This window comes from Uranotaenia lowii, chromosome 3 (assembly GCF_029784155.1).
Source record: "Uranotaenia lowii strain MFRU-FL chromosome 3, ASM2978415v1, whole genome shotgun sequence".
NCBI classification, from domain to species: domain Eukaryota; kingdom Metazoa; phylum Arthropoda; class Insecta; order Diptera; family Culicidae; genus Uranotaenia; species Uranotaenia lowii.
In genome coordinates, this window is record NC_073693.1 from 58,673,112 (window position 1) to 58,694,497 (window position 21,386).

General features: G+C 37.6%; 1 protein-coding gene across 1 annotated transcript; it reads right to left on the bottom strand.

Annotated features, from left to right (window-relative positions):
- Positions 1-6,243: 6,243 nt before the first annotated feature.
- LOC129752222 (uncharacterized) lies at positions 6,244-12,760 on the bottom strand. The gene is made up of 3 exons (XM_055748008.1): positions 12,718-12,760; positions 8,182-12,676; positions 6,244-8,033 (listed from the first exon to the last, which is right to left on the bottom strand). Exons 1-3 carry the CDS (start codon positions 12,758-12,760, stop codon positions 7,007-7,009), a joined length of 5,565 nt encoding a protein of 1,854 aa, XP_055603983.1. The 3' UTR covers positions 6,244-7,006.
- Between the last annotated feature and the right edge of the window lie 8,626 nt (positions 12,761-21,386).

The window sequence follows — 21,386 nt, forward strand, 5'->3', positions numbered from 1 at the left end:
TTCAAATCCTATGAAACCGTGCTTATACCGACAGTTAGATAAAGGAAAACCAAAGTACACGATAATTTCGATTGAATCTTAAAGAAAGCGAGCGGATGGCAAAAACTTTAAATAATTATTAATACAAGTTTCCAATTTCAAAATTCTTTAACATTTAGTGAATCCAAAATAATACATACAATAGCGATTAAAAAAACAAATAAAAATTAATAAAAAACCTAAAAAAGCCTGCCAACATTATAATTGTATGTAATAAAATTAATTCTTCTTTCATAAAATGTATGAAAATATTGTATCACAATCTAGACAATCTAGATACCTTCTTGTATTATTCTCCTTAACTCGGCAAAATGTGTATGAAGAACATGCAAAAAAAAAATTCCATTTTTTTTTGTAATTATTCCTAATCAAAACTCTCATTTTTTATAGAAAAACATCCAACACATGTATTCACTTTACTTTCAGCAAAAAAACCCTTGAAAACACACTCACCGTATTAAGAAAATTATGAACCTTATATGAAAATGTTCAAATTAAAACAAGAATACTAGCGCTATTAGAAACACGACTTTTTAATCCTGAAGATTTAAACTACTGGATGTCATTCATCCTTTTTGAAGAACAACAACGAATAAAATAAATTTCTTAATTTCTTAATCTCTTCGAGGAAACATCAAGTTTCGTTGAGATCCTGTCCTGTATGTGCTTTTTCTAAATGACCCACTTCACTTGTACCACGCCTTGTCGCTCCATGTCAATAGCATCAATAACAGCCAATTCAATCAATTGAACTAGGTATCCATCATCCTTCAAGCACCCATATCAGAGCCATAATTTCAAGTCTTCAAACAGAAGAAGTCAATCTACTTCAAAACATAACGAGCAAGTGAGCAAAATTAAACCATGTAAAGCAACTACACACGCTACTTCCACACTCAAGCACAAATTTGCTTATCACACGCACACGTGTAAAATCTTCTTCCAGTTTATCTTTCCAAACAACAGAACTGTGCTGCAACTACATTGAAGAAATCAGTCATCAAAATCCACACATGCTCTCACACACCCTGATCAATCACCAAGTCTTTGTCCCAATCAGGTTGTCAGATGGTTTTTAAAAAAATCTGTATCGGCTTCATGAAAAAATCTGTATTTATCTGTATTTGAACTTTAGTCACCAAAAACTTCTATTATTGTTTTCTATGTTAGCTTATTGCTTAATGTGCAATTTGAAAATCAGTTTTAATGGTTTTAACGTATTCATTATTCAAAAATTGATTTATTTTTTCATTTATTTCATTTATTGAGCTTAATCTAGAGTGAGAAAATGTTAGTTATAAGTTTTTTTTCTAGATATGAAAATTATTACTAAAGGTTAGTTCACTCACAACAGATGGAAAAATGAAATTTTGTTGGCCGCAACCTAACAAAAACTTAGGACCAAATTCTTGAAGTTTTTCACATTTGAGCAGCATTTTGTTGAGCATCCTTTCATTTTAATACATAAAACTCTTAAACTATTTTTGTTATTATCTAAATCGGAAAGCGAAATGCGTGAGATTTAGCTCAATGATTTTAAGTTATAATTCTGAAGAATTAACCAAATAACTATGAATGTGCTTCTGAATTCAGAATCTCATTTCTGTTTACTAAATTTTCTCGACCTTTTTTTTTCTAAAATCTTTAAATTCAAAAATGTAAAAAAAATGAAATCAAGTTACGGATGAAAGTTAATCACACAATTAGTGATTAACCAAAGTCAAACCTGGATATAAATATGTTATTGGTAATAAAAACGAAACTTGATTTTCGAATTTACATTACACAAAGGAAAGTCAGTTTTGGTTCCAATGTTTTAATACTTAATTGATTTTGGAAGATTTTAAATAGAAATTTCAATATTTTCTTTTTATACCCAATAATAAATCTACATGAATACGTACAACAGATTTTCAACCTTTCTGTTATCTTTCATTTATTCAATCGTTCATATATCTTGCTTAGATATTTTAGTTTCAGAAACACAACGATTTAAAAAATTAAATATTATCTATTTCTGACATCAATCAAAAAGTCTTTGTAAATCATATTTTAACTTATTTCCCAACCTTGCCGAAGTCTACAAAACGTTTTGACTCATGCCTCAAGAAAATGAAAGATTGTATTTTGTTCATTAAATTTAGGTAAAAATTTCCATTTTTGTTGAATTGGAATAAAATTGTCAAAACGGAAAATCCACCGAAATCAAGAAAACTCGCGGTCCTCGGGAAAATCGATAACTGAATCGAAACTATTTTTTTTATATCTTTGTCATGTAGTTTGCCGGCGCATTAATTTATTGAATGCTTTTTTTAACCTATTTTTAGTATTTATATCTAAAATGAGAGCTTATATTGCTTGAAATTTTCTGCCATGTGTTATCGACATAATTTTTAAATCTAATTTTTAAATCTTTGCCACATTTAGGACTAACTACGAAAAATTTAGTCTTATAAACATCACGCCTGATGTTAAACTTAGAAAACTAACTCAAAAACTAAATACTTATAACTATTTTACAATATTCTGCAAAATAAAACTCGACACATTAAGTTAAAAATATGAAATGTAATATTGACTTCAGTTATTGTCGAGATGTAAAACGTTTAATTTCAAAATCTATTGATAAAATTTTATTAATGAGTTTCAAACCACTTCAAATCCTTTTTGTTATCATAATGAAATATCGAAATTAAATTTCGAGAATTTTTTCCTGTATATACAATATGAAATTCGTTTCAATAAGTGGGCTGGCTTAAAAAGATTAACTGCATATCGTATAGAAAATGATTTTTTTTTAAATTCTAAAGTGTTCTTCTACTTTATTCTGTGAAAGAGTTTTGAATTAAAAAACTGAAGTAGCAAGCCTAATTGAATCTGAAATGAGGGTTTTCTATATGATTTTCAAACTCTTTTCTTTCTAAAACTCTCTAAAAGTGATAATCTTAAATACCACCCTACTTTATAGATATCAATCTTAAGGAGAAGAAATTTTATGCTGATTTTATTATCAAAATCTGTATACTCTGTTAGGGGGCCATCATTCGCCGTTAAAACAATTAGGTAAGTTATGCTGTTGATAAAAACAAACTATTGAAGCTCCTACTAAGCTAGAATGAATGAAAAGTATATGGCTATAATCGTCACAAAAACTTACTTGTAGAAGTAAATGGTCTGGATAAATTATTTGCGCTGTTGCAAGCATTTGCGGTATCTTGCAATTGAAAAGATAAAAGTTCAAAAAGATTTAACTCGGTTAGCTCATGGAAACCGGTTGCATCAACAATTGAATTTGATATTTTTTATTTTTGAAAAATCTGTATAAATCTGTATCATTGTTCGAAAATCTGTATAAAAATCTGTATCTGTATCTTATCTGTATTGACGTTGAAAAATCTGTATAATACAGAAAAATCTGTATATATGACACCGCTGGTCCCAATAGCTAGTCTCCGCCCTCTCATTTATTCTCAGACGACCAAAAATCTCATTAATAAAATCTGTGAATTTGAGGCTCTCCGAAAGCTCCCTCAAAATATGAAACTCTAAGGACAAAAGCTACCAAAGTTCAACAAACACAGAGAAATGAAACAGCTGCCCTGCAGCCTTGCCAGATCTACGGATTTCTCCGTTGTCCTACGGATTTTAAGCATTTCTACGGAGCTACGGATCGATGCTCGAAATCTACGGGTTTTCAGCATTTTCTACGGGTTTTCTACGGATTATCGAAAAAATTCAAGGGATTCTGCGGATAAATGAAAATTCTACCTGACGACCAAAAAAAAAAAAAAGGTCATCAAGTTTTATTTTGCCAAAATCAGTACAATTTTCGTGTTTCGTCAAATCTACGGACTTGAGCGGTTTTCAATCTGGCAACGCTGCTGCCCTGCCATCAAACAAACTGAACCTCACTGAAACATGCACCGCTTTCTCTCAATTTGCTCCTGGCTTTCATCATTCTCTCTTTCTATGTACCACCCACATGCACATTATCAAGGAAGCTTTTACCTTACCACACAGTCATGTACGAAAAAAATAAATGATTTTACCCGCCGATGGCTTTGCTTTAAAAATGTCAAAACCATCGGAACGACATAAGAAATCGTTTATAAAAAAATATTTATAAGTCTAAATTAGATTGATCTCAAAAAAATCCATGTGTATGCTCCATGTCCTTCCTCAACTTCGTTGCAAATCTATTTCCATTCGCCATTGCTCGTGTACCACCTCATCACACTTTCGGAGGCCATCTTGTTGGGAGAAAATTGTGGCTAAAAATTCACTTTTGCTCCATTCAAACCATTTGTTTCACTTATTGTCGTTAACCTTTCTCACCACAAACACTTTTCACATAAGATCCACAAACATTTCTCTTTAAAATTCTATTCAATCAAACAAAATTCAATTTTTTTATGCAGCACTAAAATTTCACGACCATTCCGCAGCAGTGCTGCTCTCTTCTCTGGAAGTGGCACCCTTAAGAGAAGTTAATCCACCGAAAACAGCGGAAGCTAATCCTATTGAAAGTAACACACAGGGTCAAGACAAAAATGATTTGGAGTTAGTTCATCTAAACGTGCCAAGAACAGAATTTGATAAAGAGGTATTAGAAAACCGGCAACTAACTTCGGTTGTTGACCAACTTGTTAAACGCATTCAAATCTAACTTGTCTAGTAAAAAAACATGAAACTCAATTTAGAACGGAACTTGAGACACGTTTAGAAGAGCAAAAATTGGAAAGTAGTGAAAAATCAGAAAAAGAACCCATAAACTTTTTAGATTGGATTAAGGAAAGAAACGAATCCCTAAGTAGCGTAAAGAGCTCAAATCAAAAATCAAAAAGAGCCTGTTGAAAGAAACATTCAATTGAACAATTCGGATAATGTTCTGGAACGAACGAGGCTCTCTGAACCATCCTAAATTAAGAAATGACCCAGTAGCAACATGGCGATGCTGCGCGCATTAACGGCGGTAATGCGCGCCAAAAATCTTCGGTTTTCCTCGGGCACGAAGAGGTTTTTCCGAAGGGTCCAGCCAAATTCAGCCCAAGGCTCGGCCTCTTTTTCCAACCAACCACCAACGGAGACGGATCACGGCATCATTTACGGAGGCTCGAGCGGCCATAGTCAGAGGCCGGAATGGCCAGAGTCAGAAGTCCAGAAGGGACAAGTTTGTGTCGGAATTAGTCATTGTTGTAAAATAGTTTAAGTCGTTATGCAGTCCACTAAAAGTTTGTAATGTTTGTTTGAATGAGTGTGTTAATTTATTTATTCGGTAAAAAATCTGATGCTATCGATTCAAGCCATCAGGGGCGATCCTGAACAGATAACTTTAAGCAGAACATTTCTCGCGATAATAATAATAAATTGCCAATATATAAATGGAAGATTATCTACGATGGGCTAGACAACGGTAGATATTTGGACGAATTTCTAAAGGAAATAGAGTTCAACGCCAAAGCAAACGGATATTCGGAAGTTGATTTACTCCAGAACGCGCATCACTTGTTTACCCAGAAAGCAAGATCGTGGCTGATGGAGATAAACGGTGATGGTCAGTATGACATCGACTTTGTGTTCGAAAGACAGGCCAACAATCGCAAACAAGGAGTTCGGCAAGAAGTTTGATGCGATTAATTGGCAAGCGTATAAACGGAAGGACAGCCGGCCAGGGTTTCGTTCGGAGCAAATTGAAGAAATCAGTAGAGGGAGACCTGAAATACAAAACAAAAGTAACAACTTTCAAACAGGAAACCATTACGCGAACAATACCAACCAAGAACGGAATCGCAATACGGGCAGAGAAAACTCGCAATACTACGGAAAATCAAATTTTGAAAACCGTGGTAATGATGTCAAAAAACAAGAAAAAAATAATTCTTACGCCAATAATAATAAAACGAGAGATAGTAAATTTGAAAATCCCCAGCCCGGCTCTAGTCAAACTAGTGCTCTCCAACGGGTAGTGAATGCTTACATTCCGTTGAAGCGGAATGTATGAATGAACTGTCACGAGGAGGGACACAAGTTTGAACAGTGCAGGGAAAAATTTAACGTGTTCTGCCACAATTGTGGTTTTCCTGGATTTCTAACCAGAGACTGTCCGTATTGCGAATTGAAAAACGCAAAGAAGACTTCTCAATGAGGCGAGATAGTCTTCAAGATACAATAAGACCTCTGTTATTCGGACTTCTCAAGGGTAGGGAAACAAGTCTTTGTAGTGATGGATTCAAAGGACTCAAAGCTATAATTGAATTACAATTAGATACAAAAAAAAACATATCACATGGTCGCTTACATTCAAAGTTTCCTACTTCACACAAGATTACTTCCTCGATGGCTACTACGACTGCTTTTTATCAGGTCCTATTAAATAATTTTCTTATTAGGCTATGCTTTAAACTAAATCTAAAAACTTACGTCACGTGAGATCAGACTGGCCAACTTCTTTCCACAATACACGGCTTTCAGCACATTAAACCTAAACATATAAACATTTAAATTTTGCTCTCCTTCCGAAATTCGGTTACTTACGGTACGCATGGACTCAATCAATTTGCTCAGTAATTCCTGTCGATTCAACGGCACTCGCACTCGATCTAAATAAAAGCTTCCTATTAGCACTTGATCCTTTTCTCTACTTTTTCTACTTACAGATCCAGTCTAGAGTTTCGCTAAAACTTTCCGATAAGCGGCAGTGCCCGTAATCACTCAAATTACTCCAAATCAATTTGATCACAAACTCTTTCTAGCTAAACCGAATTCATAACAGAACAAAATGGTGTAAACATTCATCATACTTTTACTAACACAAATTTCTGTACACAATTCTATACCTATTCCGTACACAATTCTACACCTATCTTATCAATCATCATCGATCCGTCATCAATGTTTTTCTGACGCACAGTGGTCGAATTTGCGTACAACATACCCCCACCCGTAAGCCCAGTAGTTATTCCATCGGTTAATTTCTGCTGGGTTTACCACTTTCAACTTCGAGTACAGCCAATTTTGACACTGGTCGCAGCTTCTTTTTATTGTTCACCTGCACAACTGCTGAGCGAACTCTCCCATCCATACCGACTTTGACCTCTGTGACGATTCCTCTTTCGTGTTTATTTTCTTCCTGTACGAACACTAGATCTCCTACAGCTATTTCTCTGACGTCTTCAAACCATTTTGTGCGTTTATTTAAACTGGGAAAATATTCATGCTGCCACCTTTGCCATAACTTGTCAGCCAGTTGCTGTGCGCGATGGTATCTGCTTCGTAAAGCGTCCACTTGTTCTGTTTGACTCCGAGGTGGAAGACATTCGGCGGCACAACCTTTCAAAAAATGGTTCGGCGTGAGAGCTTCCAGGTCATCCTTGACATTTGTCGAAACATATGTCAGTGGTCTTGAGTTGATCAAATCCTCTGCTTCCACTAAAGCAGTAGATAGAATCTCATCCGTGAGTTTTCCTCCGTCTACGATTGTGTTCAAGGCTACCTTTACCGATCGAACCATCCGCTCCCATACTCCACCCATATGTGGTGCTGCTGGTGGATTGAAGGTCCACTTAGTTTTTGAGCATGTGAAAGTGTCGGCACAGTCTCCATTGATCTTTCGGATCGCAGCGGCTAGTTCTCTACTGGCTCCAACGAAATTCGTTCCGTTATCGGAAAATATTTCAAGCGGACTTCTCCTCCTCTTCACAAACCTTCGGATAGCCATTTTACACGATTCCGTATTCAAAGTATGAGCCACCTCCAGATGCACGGCACGAGTCGTCATGCATGTAAACAAGGCCACCCAACGCTTTTCTCGTCGTCTTCCAACAGAAACTTCTAGTGGACCAAAATAGTCTAATCCAACATATGAAAATGGCTCTACTCCCAGGGCCATTCGTTGTCTCGGTAAAGGTGCCATTTTGGGAATGAACGGTCGCGCTTTGTGCACTTTGCACCACTGACATTCCTTTATAACCGACTCTACAATTGCTCTCAGGGACCTGATAGAATCAGGAAAATACAATTAGCTTAAAAAATTCCCATCATCAAAGTTGAAAAGGATATCCTGTGTCTCTTAGAGTATAAATATGTAACATTGTAACAAAAATTGAAATAAAAGTACATTTTCAAGTCAAAGCTCTCAGGGACCCAATACAAAAACGCTGCCTTAGTTCGTTAACAACTGTTTCTCTGCTGCTGTGATTCGTTCTTTGATGACAATTTTCGACCAATTTCCTAGTTATCGGGTGCCTTTTGGGAAGAATTATTGGGAATCTTGCATCATAGCTAGCGAAATCTGCGAATACTGTTCTTCCTTCTACCCGTAGAACTCCGAACTCATCAAGAAAGGGCGATTTGTCATACAGATTGCTAGAACGTTCCAGTTGTCTCTGCTGATCCTTCGGTACTTTTCGGTTTCGTGACAGTAGAGCTATTTCATCCGCGTATTCCTCCTGCTGCGCCATCCGCCACAAACAATTTTCCGCCATGAAATATTCTTCTTGTCGAAGGGGTACAACCACTCCTGGAATCTGCGATTTTCTGCCGGCCGCATTTGTAGGAAGGGCGTCTATCGGTTTATTTGCCACTCGAAGCTTGCAATTTTCGACGTAACGGTACACTGTTGCCACCATGCGCACTAAAATAGTCCACCTCGATATATGCTCAATCCGGCTTCCAAAAACATCCGTACAAGTTGTAGCGCTGAACAGAACATGAGCTCGAACTTCATCCTCGATGACTATAATATTCTGGTTTTGTTCTGGCCAATTTTCTTCCGACTGGTGCAAAAATTCAGGACCCTTGAACCACCGACTATCTGAATTGATTTCCGTTCCTTTCCCCCATTTAGTTAAATCATCTGCTGCATTTTCTTTTGATGGTACCCATCGCCAGTCTTCAGGATTGGTTAAGCTTAAGATCTGACCAACACGATGAGCTACGAATTCTTTAAATTTCTTCCGCTCTGATCTAATCCACGAATAAACCGCCTTCGAATCTGTCCACATAACCGTTTTGGTAATTGGAAAGGAATGACTCTCTCGTATGCCTTTTGCAAGGCGGGCCCCCAATGTCGCGGCTTGCAATTCTTTCCTGGGTATCGACATGTGCTGTAATGGAGCAACTTTGGCTTTGGCTTCGATAAAGGCACAATGAATCAGTTCATCTTTCACAAACCGGAAGTATGCAACAGTGCCATACGCGTCTTCACCGGCATCGGAGAAAACGTGCAACTGTACACTCTCGTACGATGTTGAGTCGAATCTGCCAAGGTAACAACGAGGAATTTCAACGGTGTCGATCAACGGAAATAGATTTGTCCAACGTAACCATTGGTGATACTGCTCCTCTCTCAATTTATCGTCCCATTCGATTCCACTTCGCCATACATCCTGCATAATTATCCGTCCATGGATCAGGATTGGCGCCAGAAATTGTTTCGGGTCAAACATGCTCATGATGCACCTCAACGCAATTCGTTTAGTGGGCCATGCACCTTCCTTAATAAAGGGGTGCAGGTCCGCGCGCATGTCTGTCGAAAAAACAAATGTATCCTTGACGGCATTCCAACTGATACCCAGAACACGTTCAACATTATCAGTTTTGTTAACTTCAACAAACCTAGCAGATTCCATGGAAGTAGAGCCAAGTTCTTTGAGCACTTCAGGAGAATTACTCATCCAGTTCCGCAATTCGAAGCCGCCAGCTGCATGTACCGCTTTTACATCCTTAGCCCTCTGAACAGCTTCACATTCCGTGTCAACACTATCAAAATAATCGTCGACGAAATGCTTCTCGATGATAGCCTTTGCCGCCTCAGGGTACTGCACTGCATGCTCTCGAGCATTTAAGTTTTTGACGTACTGCGATGTACAAGGAGAACAGCTAGCTCCGAACACCACCACGTCCATTACAAATATCTGCGGCTCTCGTTCGACATCTGTACGAAACAAGAAGCGTTGAGCCTGGCGGTCCTCCGATCTCACACGTATCTGGTGGAACATTTCTCGAATGTCCGCTCCAAAAGCAATCCGTCTCTCCCGAAAACCGTTGATAACTGTTGATAAACACGAAACCATATCCGGCCCTTTCAGAAGAAAATCGTTGAGCGAAACTCCTTTGTTCTTAGCAGCGGCGTCCCATACTAGACGCATCTTTCCTTGCTTCTTCGGATTAATTACAAAGTTTAGGGGCAGGTACCACGTCCTCTCCGGCGGAGTGTTTTGTAATTCTAGCTCTGTAATCAAATGAGCGTAACCCTTCTCGATGTACTCGTGCAACTGTTTTAAAATGGCCTCACGAACGCCCGGCTGCTTATCCATTCTACGATCCAAGCTATTTGTTCGTTTCAAAGCCATTTGATAACTCTCCGGGAACCTCACGTTGTCTGTTTTCCACAGCAACCCAGATTCGAAACGATCTCCTGTACGTCTTGTCGTTCGCTCCAATATTTCGCGAGCTCGCCGGTCTACGTTCGATTCCAGCAGAACTGGAGATATCCCAACTGCTTCGATGCTAAAATATTCTTTCAAGGACTCATTCATTTCTCGGTCGTTTCTATCGCACTCGTCGCAGGAGCGGTGATGTCCCAAGAAATGTACATTGGCTACTACACCTGTTCGTGGTCCGTACAAACTCCATCCTAGCCGACATTGTATAGCGACGGGTTCTCCTAACTCTCCTATTCGGGATTGAAGCGGGGCGATAAGATGAGCATTGTTGATTCCAATCAACAACTTCGGTTTTGTTGACCCGTAGCTTGGGATTTCAATGTCCCGCAGGTGTAAGAATTTCTCACGCAGCTCACCGCTGTCCAAACATTGCATGGGTAAGTCCAGTTTACGGACGGTTCTAGCATCAATCAGATCGAAGCGGTTCATGTCATCTACAGCCGATATTTGAAGGTGTATTTTAGCTGATCGATTCTCCACCGTACTCATTCCGTTGGTCCAACTCATTTCCAGAGGTTCTATGTTTCCCTTTGATCCCAACTCCTTAGCTAGTTCGTCCTCAATCAGTGTCACTGATGATCCTTCGTCTATCAGCGCTAACGCCTTCAGTTTTTTTAGGTCGCTGTAAACCACTACAGGAATCATTCGAAATATGACTGACTGTCGATGACTGTTGCAGCTCGCAATCAAATGCGGTGCGTTTGAATTTGACTCCCAGTGTAAGAGTGGATGATGTCTCTGATCACAACGGTTCGTACCACATCGGCGTTTCGACATGCAATGTTTTCCGTTATGGTTGTACAGGCACAATGGGCACAACTCTAACCGCTGTACCATGTTCCAACGTTCCTGCAAATTCGATGCTCTGAATTCATTGCAATTGCGTCCAAAATGTCCTGCCAACCCGCAAATCGAGCAGCCCTTAGAGTGATAGTTTTCGGAAGAGACAGCTGTTCTAGACGGAGGAACATTTTCAAACTCCTGTTGACTGCATGTACAGCACTTGTGACCATCAGTATCCGTAATGTTGACAAATCCTTTAACCACCGGTTTTTCACGCCGTCTCCCTCTCACCGGGTCTTCGATGTTGCACGGCGCATATGTTACCTCCAGCGCTTTGTCCACCAACTCTTCCATAAATTCTCCGAACACCTCCAGATCCACCGCTATCCGTTTTCGCTTGAACTCCACCCATTCCATTGCGTAGACCGAGGGTAGCTTCTGAACCAACCGCTGCATCAAGATAGGATTTCGAAGATGATCTGTCAATTTCGCTGCTTTCATGTGCTGAGTAACCTCCTCAACGGCACTCCCAAACTCAATAACAGACTCCAGATCTTCTGAGTTGGGGCCCGGAAGGGTCTGTATACGATCGGCCAATATCGTTGAAAGAACTTCGGGGTTTCCAAAACGTCTGCGTAACTTTTGAATTATGAAAGGAACGTTTTCTGGAAGAAGTAAACGATTCCGCACCACGTCCAATGCCTTTCCAGTCAAAGCCTCGCGTAGACGAACCAGATTCTCTGAATCACTAAATCCGCAGGCTGTATTCGATTGTTCATATGAGCTTATGAATATTGGCCATTCTTCGGGTCGACCTGAGAATTTCGGCAAGCTCTTTGGGTAAACTTGCCTAGACGCGATTATCTGCAGCTGAGATGCGCCATCGGAGAGTTTTGTAGTGCTTAAAGCCGTACCTTTAAAAGACTTCGATGCGACGCTACTTATTTCTGGCAAACCAATTCCACCACAAGCTATTTCACATCCAGAAATTTCCTTTTCTTGACGGTCCTCCTCCTTAGGTGTCGATTGTTTTCGCTGTTCGTACGTCGTTTCGCTTCGACCCACCTCGGAATCCTTTTGCCAATCTTCAACTCTTTTCCGGAGATTATACTCTTCATCCTCGCTGGAATCGCCTTCGGGTTCAGTTTCTTCTTCCGCAAGCCTTTCTAAAACATGTCTGCGTTCCATGAGCTCCTTCTCACGCCTGATTCCTTTCAGCTCCATCTCCAATAATTTTCGCTCAATTTCTTCTTCTTGGCGCCTTTGCGTGTTCTCTTCTTGCAACCGTTGTAGCTCACGCTTTGCCTTCTCACGCGTTGAAGCCTTTGACGACCTGCTACCAGCACTACTTGCACTGCACTCACTTTTTTTATCTTCACTCCGCGTTCCAATAACAGAAGAATTGGTGTCTGGGAAACGTAAAAGAGACTTTCTAATGGCGCCGGTATACGTGCTTTCTGTTCTAGCATCCGATCTAACTGCCTGCCTATCATCCTGTTGCTCGACCTGACCTTTCTTAGCTGTTTTAACGATATTCTTTGAGGGTAATTTCGATTTAGGGTTTTTTTTATGTTTTTCTTTGCATGCACGCGGGGGACCACGACGAGTTTTTGTATTCCCTGCCGAAGCGAACGATTCCAAAAGCGATGGCTCGTCCGTTATACATTTTACGCAGAACCAAACACTTTCTGATACGCTGTCTTGAACATTTACGCAGGAAAAATGATACCAATCTCCACACCGATTGCACCGAACGCTTGCATCGTAATTCTCGCCCTCCTCGCAGCACTTATACTTGTAACCTTCCGCCATCTTGGATTTTGAATCTTTGAGAATGTTATTCGGACTTCTCAAGGGTAGGGAAACAAGTCTTTGTAGTGATGGATTCAAAGGACTCAAAGCTATAATTGAATTACAATTAGATACAAAAAAAAACATATCACATGGTCGCTTACATTCAAAGTTTCCTACTTCACACAAGATTACTTCCTCGATGGCTACTACGACTGCTTTTTATCAGGTCCTATTAAATAATTTTCTTATTAGGCTATGCTTTAAACTAAATCTAAAAACTTACGTCACGTGAGATCAGACTGGCCAACTTCTTTCCACAATACACGGCTTTCAGCACATTAAACCTAAACATATAAACATTTAAATTTTGCTCTCCTTCCGAAATTCGGTTACTTACGGTACGCATGGACTCAATCAATTTGCTCAGTAATTCCTGTCGATTCAACGGCACTCGCACTCGATCTAAATAAAAGCTTCCTATTAGCACTTGATCCTTTTCTCTACTTTTTCTACTTACAGATCCAGTCTAGAGTTTCGCTAAAACTTTCCGATAAGCGGCAGTGCCCGTAATCACTCAAATTACTCCAAATCAATTTGATCACAAACTCTTTCTAGCTAAACCGAATTCATAACAGAACAAAATGGTGTAAACATTCATCATACTTTTACTAACACAAATTTCTGTACACAATTCTATACCTATTCCGTACACAATTCTACACCTATCTTATCAATCATCATCGATCCGTCATCAATGTTTTTCTGACGCACAGTGGTCGAATTTGCGTACAACAACCTCACAAAACTTCCCGAACATCAGACCTTTTAAACAAACTAGGGGAGAATGAGGATACTTGATCCCTGGGGATACTTGATTCCTTAGCTATATCTCGAAACTGGAATGTCTTACAAAGATCAAATGTTCTAGAAAAATGTGCCAAAATGCGCAAAATAACAATGCTTGTAGTAAAAAATCTTTTAACAAAATAATTGTTTGAGTAATTGAACTTTGTTTGAAAAATTTCACAAAATGTAACTTGAAGATCTTTTTTCATCATTTTAAAATGTTCCTTACATGGGAAAATTATGAAAAAAATATTTGTTCCAATGTATCAATCGTTCGAGCGTAAAATGAACTTCATAATGCCATATTTTCAACGCAATGGAAAAATCTCAACTTTTTTCAGAAAAAGATTTCAAAATGTTGATTATGGGTACAATTGATCCCCTAGAGTTGGGTACAATTGATCCCCCTTCCAAACGACATATTCTTCTTCTGAATTGATCGTTATGATTGCTGATTACGAAATTACTAATATTTATCCAAAAACTAATATTTATCAAACAATTATCTGAAGAAAAGAGCAAAAATAGTTAATTTTCTCTTAATTATATAAAATAGCGCCTTTAAGTATGCAATGTTATTAGCGTTGAGACAAAGTTATAGAATTTTCTTCTTATGTCTGCTATAAATTGTGAAATGAGAACAAACATGTCCAAAACAGTCAATTAACATTCTATCTTGGGGTTTTAGTTGATTTTTATACAAGGATTAGGGCTTCCTGAATAAAAGATCAAGTCTCCTTCAATAGGGGATCAAGTCTCCCCTAACTTCAGAAAAATCGCAATTTTTTTAAACTCCCACGAAAATGCTTCTAGTTCATCAACGGGTTCAAGTATCGTTCTAGTTTTTGAAGCATATAAACTTGAAGTTACAAGCTGTCAGAAAATGTCAAAGATGGCGAGTTGCTAAATTTTTCCAAAAAGATATGGTGAAAATAAGAAAAGGGGATCATGTATCTCCACTCTCCCCTATACTTTGCACAAGTGAAGAAGGACGTTACGAAGGGCGATGAGAAAGGCTCCAGGCTCGTCACCCTAAGCAACGACCCCAGACCTTTTGCAAAAGTTGAAATTTCGGTCACCGGTTTGTTGGATAGTGGGGCAGCTAAAACAATCCTCGGAATTGGAGGAAAGAAATTAATCGAAAAGCTCAATCTGAAGGTAAAACCATCGAAACTGTCGCTAAAAACTGCCTCGGGACAAAATTTATTAGTAGTAGGAACATGTGGCATCAAGGGTGAGTTCAAGGATGCAGATCCAGTTCGTAAGAATCCGTATCCTTTGAGCCCCGAGATACAGGAGAAAATCCATAAGGCTGTGGACAATATGATTCTGGAGGGTATAATAGAACCTTCAGAATCAGATTGGGCTCTTCCAGTGGTTCCTGTTACCAAAAAGAACAGCGAGGACGTCCGGTTATGTCTTGATGCTCGTAAGCTGAACGAAAGGACAAAAAGAAATGCCTACCCTTTGCCTCATCAAAATAGAATTTTAAGCCATCTCTGTCCCTTCAAATTTTTGTCCACCATAGATCTCACCCAAGCATTCCTACAGGTTCCATTAGCAGAGCAGTCGAGAGACTTAACAGCCTTCTCAATTCCCGGAAAAGGCCTCTTCAGATTTCGGAGACTGCCATTCGGACTCATCAATTCCGCTGCGTGTCTTTGCAAGCTTCTCTACCGCTTTCTGGGCCATGGAGTGCTCGAACCATATGTATTCGTTTATTTAGACGACATAGTGCTCATCAGCCAGACATTTGAAGAGCACATCGAAAGGTTGGCCGATTTGGTACAACGGTTAAGGACAGCTAACTTGTCCATTAACCTAGAGAAATCTCGATTCTGCTGCAGAGAACTGCCCTATTTGAGCTATATCCTTTCAAGAGAAGGACTCCGGCAATCTACAAATATAAATTACGGTAATTAATCCTTCATAAAATTCTTTTTTACCTTATGTTCAAAGCGTATTACCCTCAAAATGCATTGATTAGATATGTTGTCTTGTCAGCCAATCCGTCAAACGACCGTAGGCGCATTTTGCCTGCTAGGCGCATTTAGCAACACTTTCCCCTACGCAATTTGGTTGCTCTAGGAGGTTAATGCCGGTGGGCGCGAATCGAATCAGTACCGGTCGCGTTATCTTCTTGTACCAATGGTTTCATCAAAACGTTTTGAGTTACTATCTATTTTAAAAAGAATCTGGATAAATTTTGGCCTGGATATCTAAAATATTAACCCTTCGTTTCATAAAGTAACAAATTTGCAACAAATTATTAAAGCTGTTGTAGCTTTTGCAGAAAGCCAAATAGTCAACTTTTTTCTTCAGGGCAATAATATTTCTAACTTCAAGATTACGTTGAATTAAAAAAAATGACTTTCTGATTATACATATAGAAAATAGACTAACGTGAATCAGAAAAATATGAAATATTTAAAAAGGCTTATTTTTCAGAGTTTTAACCTAGTCCAATTCACACTGCGAAAAAAATTTTTGTCTGAAAAAAATATTTTCGCAATTTCAGTAATGCAATTAACACAATTGAATACAATTTGAAGATTTTTTTGATTTTTTGTCTGATATAACGGCCTGTAATTAATTGTTGCAAATTTGCAACATCATGCAACGGTAGCACCTTTAGTTAGGTCTATGGGCTACAAAGTGTGCTTTCTAATGTTTCATTGTTTAAACAGTGTATATGTTTCCTGATGAAAGTATTATTATTTTTAATGTTATATTATCGTGTTGTCGAGATATTTTTGAAATAATGCAGATGAATAAGCCTCTAACTGATCAAAATGGCTGACAACTGTAAAAATATTGGGAAAAACCAAGAACAAATTCTTTTGGCTAGATCAGGCATGTCAAACTCGTTTGAGTGTGCGGGCCGCATTAAAAATCTTTCATTTCCAAATTAATATTATTTCCTCTCGTAGCAAAAAAAAATCTTTTTTTTATATTTTGTGGCAGGAAAGCCAGCGTACTTCTGTGTAGTAGGGAATTTTGTGATAATTTAAGACGGGGCTACGCGGGCCGCATTGACCAAGGCCGCGGGCCGCATGCGGCCCGCGAACCCCCAGTTTGACATGCCTGGGCTAGATCATCAACCATGCGTCACATTTAGTACAAATTTCTGACTTTTGAGTAGTTAAAGTGTTTACATTAATAATTTGAATCTTTAATTTTTCAATTGCAACCAACGATGATTTTAAATATAATTTTATGATTCCCGTAAAAGATTGTATTTGTTCGTAGAAAATATTTTCACATTTTTAGGAAATAATAATTATCATTTTTTTTCCGCTCACTACTTAATAATGTTATACCCTAGTTTGAAACATTAGTCCCATAATGTTCTTCAAATACTATTTATCGTTTGTATAGTATTTATGAATTTAATCATCATGGTGAGACGAAAATGGCAGTTCCATTTAAGTCCTACTTATAATTCTGTTTACTCTTCCAAACGCGTGAATATGGTACGCGTTTGGAAGAGTAACACAAATGTTATACGGGTAATACCATTTTTGATGTATTTTATCCATCTGTTATTTTTATTATTAAGGAATAATAAAAATATTTTTTTGTTTTTTATTGAAGGTGTTTGAAGAAAAAACGCAATTTGTTTCTTCAACAATTTGTATTTCCTGATTTTCAAGTTACTTGATTCTTTGAATCTAAGTATACCATGCACAAAAATCATTTTTTCATCACAATTTTTAAGGTTTTATAATTCAAACATTGTTGTCAGCCGAGAATGAACTTGTTTCTAGATTGCTGTATATTGCGCTAAAAAACTATGAACATGAAGACACCATTAAACTTTTCACAAAAAATGAAGTTACTGAAAAAGAACTGAATACAAGTCCAACGCTTGAATGTTATTGTCAAAATATTGATTTTGGCAAGGTTATTTTTTCAAAAAATTTGTATTAGAAAGACGTTTCAGCTTTCCATATAGCACCTTCAAGCAAACGTAATGAATATTATCGCATAACTACCCCCCAGCTCCCAAAAGAATACTGTGCCTGGGAGGTCTAGCCGCTAGCGAATACGGTGGCGCGAGTCTGGTTTTGGTATGCTAGGCGTAATGGGTTCGATTACGGGTATCGGCAGAAAACTTTTAGGTCCAAATCACATAAATGGCCAACAGGTAAGACATGCTTCCTTGAAATTCTCATATATAAGAATGTTCAATCAGTTTTCCAGGTCAGTTAAATATACACGGATACCGGAATTCATATAGTAAACTTGCCCACCTGATTGACATGTTCTTCCAAAATATACTTTCATCAACATAAGTAATACATTTACTCGATAACAGATCAAACGAAGCCATGGGGTTCGGATATAGTGTAAGCTGCATTAAAAATTTGTCGAACTAATTGATCTAAATAATGCATGTAAGCACATACTTAGGCAGAAACTTAGGTGAATCCGTGCACCCATGGTGGATAACCAACATACTTAGGTACTAACCCCAGCTAAATTGTGTCCAGACACTAGGTTTACGAAGTTCTTGAGCTTTAACTACGATTAGTGCTGGATAAATTAGGAATAAGCATTTATTTCTAGCTGTCTTGTATGAGGAACGAAAAGGTATAACCATTTCATGTTGTTGCAAATTTGCAACAATTAATATTTTGGCTAAATCCTCGAAATATGAGAAAATAATATTTTTTCATTATTTTTCCCTTCATGCACTCATCATTGCGCACCATTGAGAATTTTTTCAAGAAAAAATAAAAAATCATGAAATGAAGGGTTAAGTTTTAAGAAATAAATATTAGTGAAAATTTTCAAAATTTGCTCGTTTATTTTGTTCGCAATTATCAGAAAAAAAAGTTGTTGAAGACTCTCCATCTTCTCTAATATAAAAAAATCAAACTGTTATAATTGAATTTTGGCTATTTAAAATCGTTCATTGATAGATTTCCGTTGGCGTCTTAAAACAGATTATGATGCTTTGTTGTAATTTTAATCATTTCTATGATCAAATAGATAACTTTCCTCAAATAAGTTTGTTGACTGAAACAATAGCCAAAATTAAATTAAAGATGTTCGCTGGCTTTACTTGACACGGCGCTTGATCAATATTTAATCCTGTGCTGTTTTCTTATTAGGATTGGATTTATTTTTCACCATAGAAAGCGAAATCCATTTTGTTGTAAAATTTTCTGCATGTGATCTAATTTCAGTTATGTTTGCAGGCATACGATTGAAGTCTGTTTTTCAGACGATGCAGCGATATAGAATGTCCTGAGCATCGTTATATTTAAACATTTTATTTTTGTTTGTCTGATTTGTTGAAGTTTCAACCCACTTGGTTTCTTCAAAATAAATACATTGTATCACTTCGTGGAAATCTTGCTGGCCTGTCAGTCTCAATTACTAACCGAAAGCGTGGATCAGAACAAAGCATACACATTCTTACCATTGATAACTGTGGAAAGAAAAGAAAATTGGTTTCCTCTGGAAGACGTCCAACAAACCGGCCATCCGGCTTCCAATCAACACGTAGTTTCTCCGCGATTCTCAGCTCGTAAGCGGTGTGTTTATCATGGTGTACCGTCTGTATAAACTCAGTCGAAAAGGTTAAGAATTCGAACCGTTGGCAGATTTTCCCAGCAGTTCCGCTCAATCGTGTGCATTGAACCATCATCAGCCATCCATCTATCTATCCATGTTCATTATGAATTTGCATTTGTCGAATCCACATGTCAAGGTGGCGCACGGCTCATGAAACAAACTTGGCTTCGCGCGGCTAGCACAGCATGAAGCATGAAACATAAAGCGCCATGCGTGTGAGTGGGCGGAGAAGCTTATCAATTAACCGGCTAGCTGACAGCTGTTCTGAACGGGGTTTCCTCCCACTAAACTGTGCAGACCCATAATTTGAGCTTTTTGTCAAAGGGGAAGCGCGCGTGCGTTTTTCCAACCCATTCAACAAATGGACCATTAAAAGTAAACACACAACTCTACAGTCAAAGAGGTGCGGAAAATGCTAACTATTAGCTTTTCCAACTAGAAAATCATAGTTCTCATACGTCTCTTAGGAGAGGAGAAAAAAAAGCAATGTGTTGTGCCTAAATACCCACCAATTAGCACTGTCTTGTTGTAGTTCCTCTATTACAAGTTAAAACTTCTCCGGATCCGAAGAATGGTTGCGAGTATTTTTCGATTGTGCGTGAGTAATGCTATCAAGTGCCTCATTGAAAAAAGTTAAAAAAAATTTGAATGTGACAAACTTGTAATAACAAACTTTTGAAAAGTGTTCGAGGTTTGTCATATTTCTGGTAATTTTATATGAGAGACTCCTTTAAAAAATCGATTGACGTTTTAGACGCCGGATGAGCAACTTTTAGAATGATCGACTGAACTTTTATTTAATTGTTTTTAGCGAGCCACTAATCTATCTCAAAACCGTGGGCTGCCAGTTGCCCATCCATGCTTTGAAACATTTTAAATCATCTTATAATACATACAAATATGAAATCGCGAAATTTCTAGTTTGTGATGTACAGGGGCGGTCCTAGAGCTGGCTCTTAGGGGGGGGGGGGGGGTGATTTTCAAATTTTCAAAAATCAGGCAATATAAAGCAACGTTAATATCTGGTAAAAAAAAACATCATTTGAGTGAGAAAAAGGAGGGGGAGGGGTTGTGGGCGGGGGGAGGTGGGAGATGAATAATAAAAACTTTATCAAAGTTTCTCTTTATACTCATTCTACACAACTTACACATCCTTTATAAAACAACCAGCGAATCTATAATATTCTCTCCGAAAAAATGTTGATAATTATTTTTTGTATTTGTAGGAATATCTGGTATTTTAAAATTGTAACTTTAAGAGCTCTTTATAGAATTTCTCTTTATAAATGTAATTTTTTCAGTGAAAAATAATACATACGTTATTAAGGGATGGAAATGTAGAAAAAAAATCCAAGCTCTCTTCAATTTTTTTCCTGAGCTTCTTGATATTAGCGCTCTGATATTTTATAATTTTTCGGAAGTATTTTACTTTTCACCGATAAACTAAGTAACAAACATAACAAACGGACATTAAACTCTTCATTGGGGTATTTTACTGAATCGTTATTTGGAAATTAAGTACTATTATTTTCAAATTTGAAACGCAATATATAAAATCAACACTTTAAAAATAAATTACGTAGAAAAAAACGATTATCAAAACCAGTTTCTGAATGTGAAGATTCTGGAAACTTATTTTATTTGATTTGCTCTTGAATTAAAATTTATAATTCAAAATTTTCAATTTTGATTGTACTACAACAAATAAATTATAAAAAAAGTAATAATTTTTTTTTATTGTTCATGTAGGTACCATCACATGATTCCCAATTTTTTTAAATAATTTAGAATTACAAAAAAAAAAAAATGAAATGAAGGGCTAATTCTGAATGTTAAAAAGAGTCTCAATCATTTGCATTTGAAATAACCAAGCTTTCAGATTCAAAATATCCAACC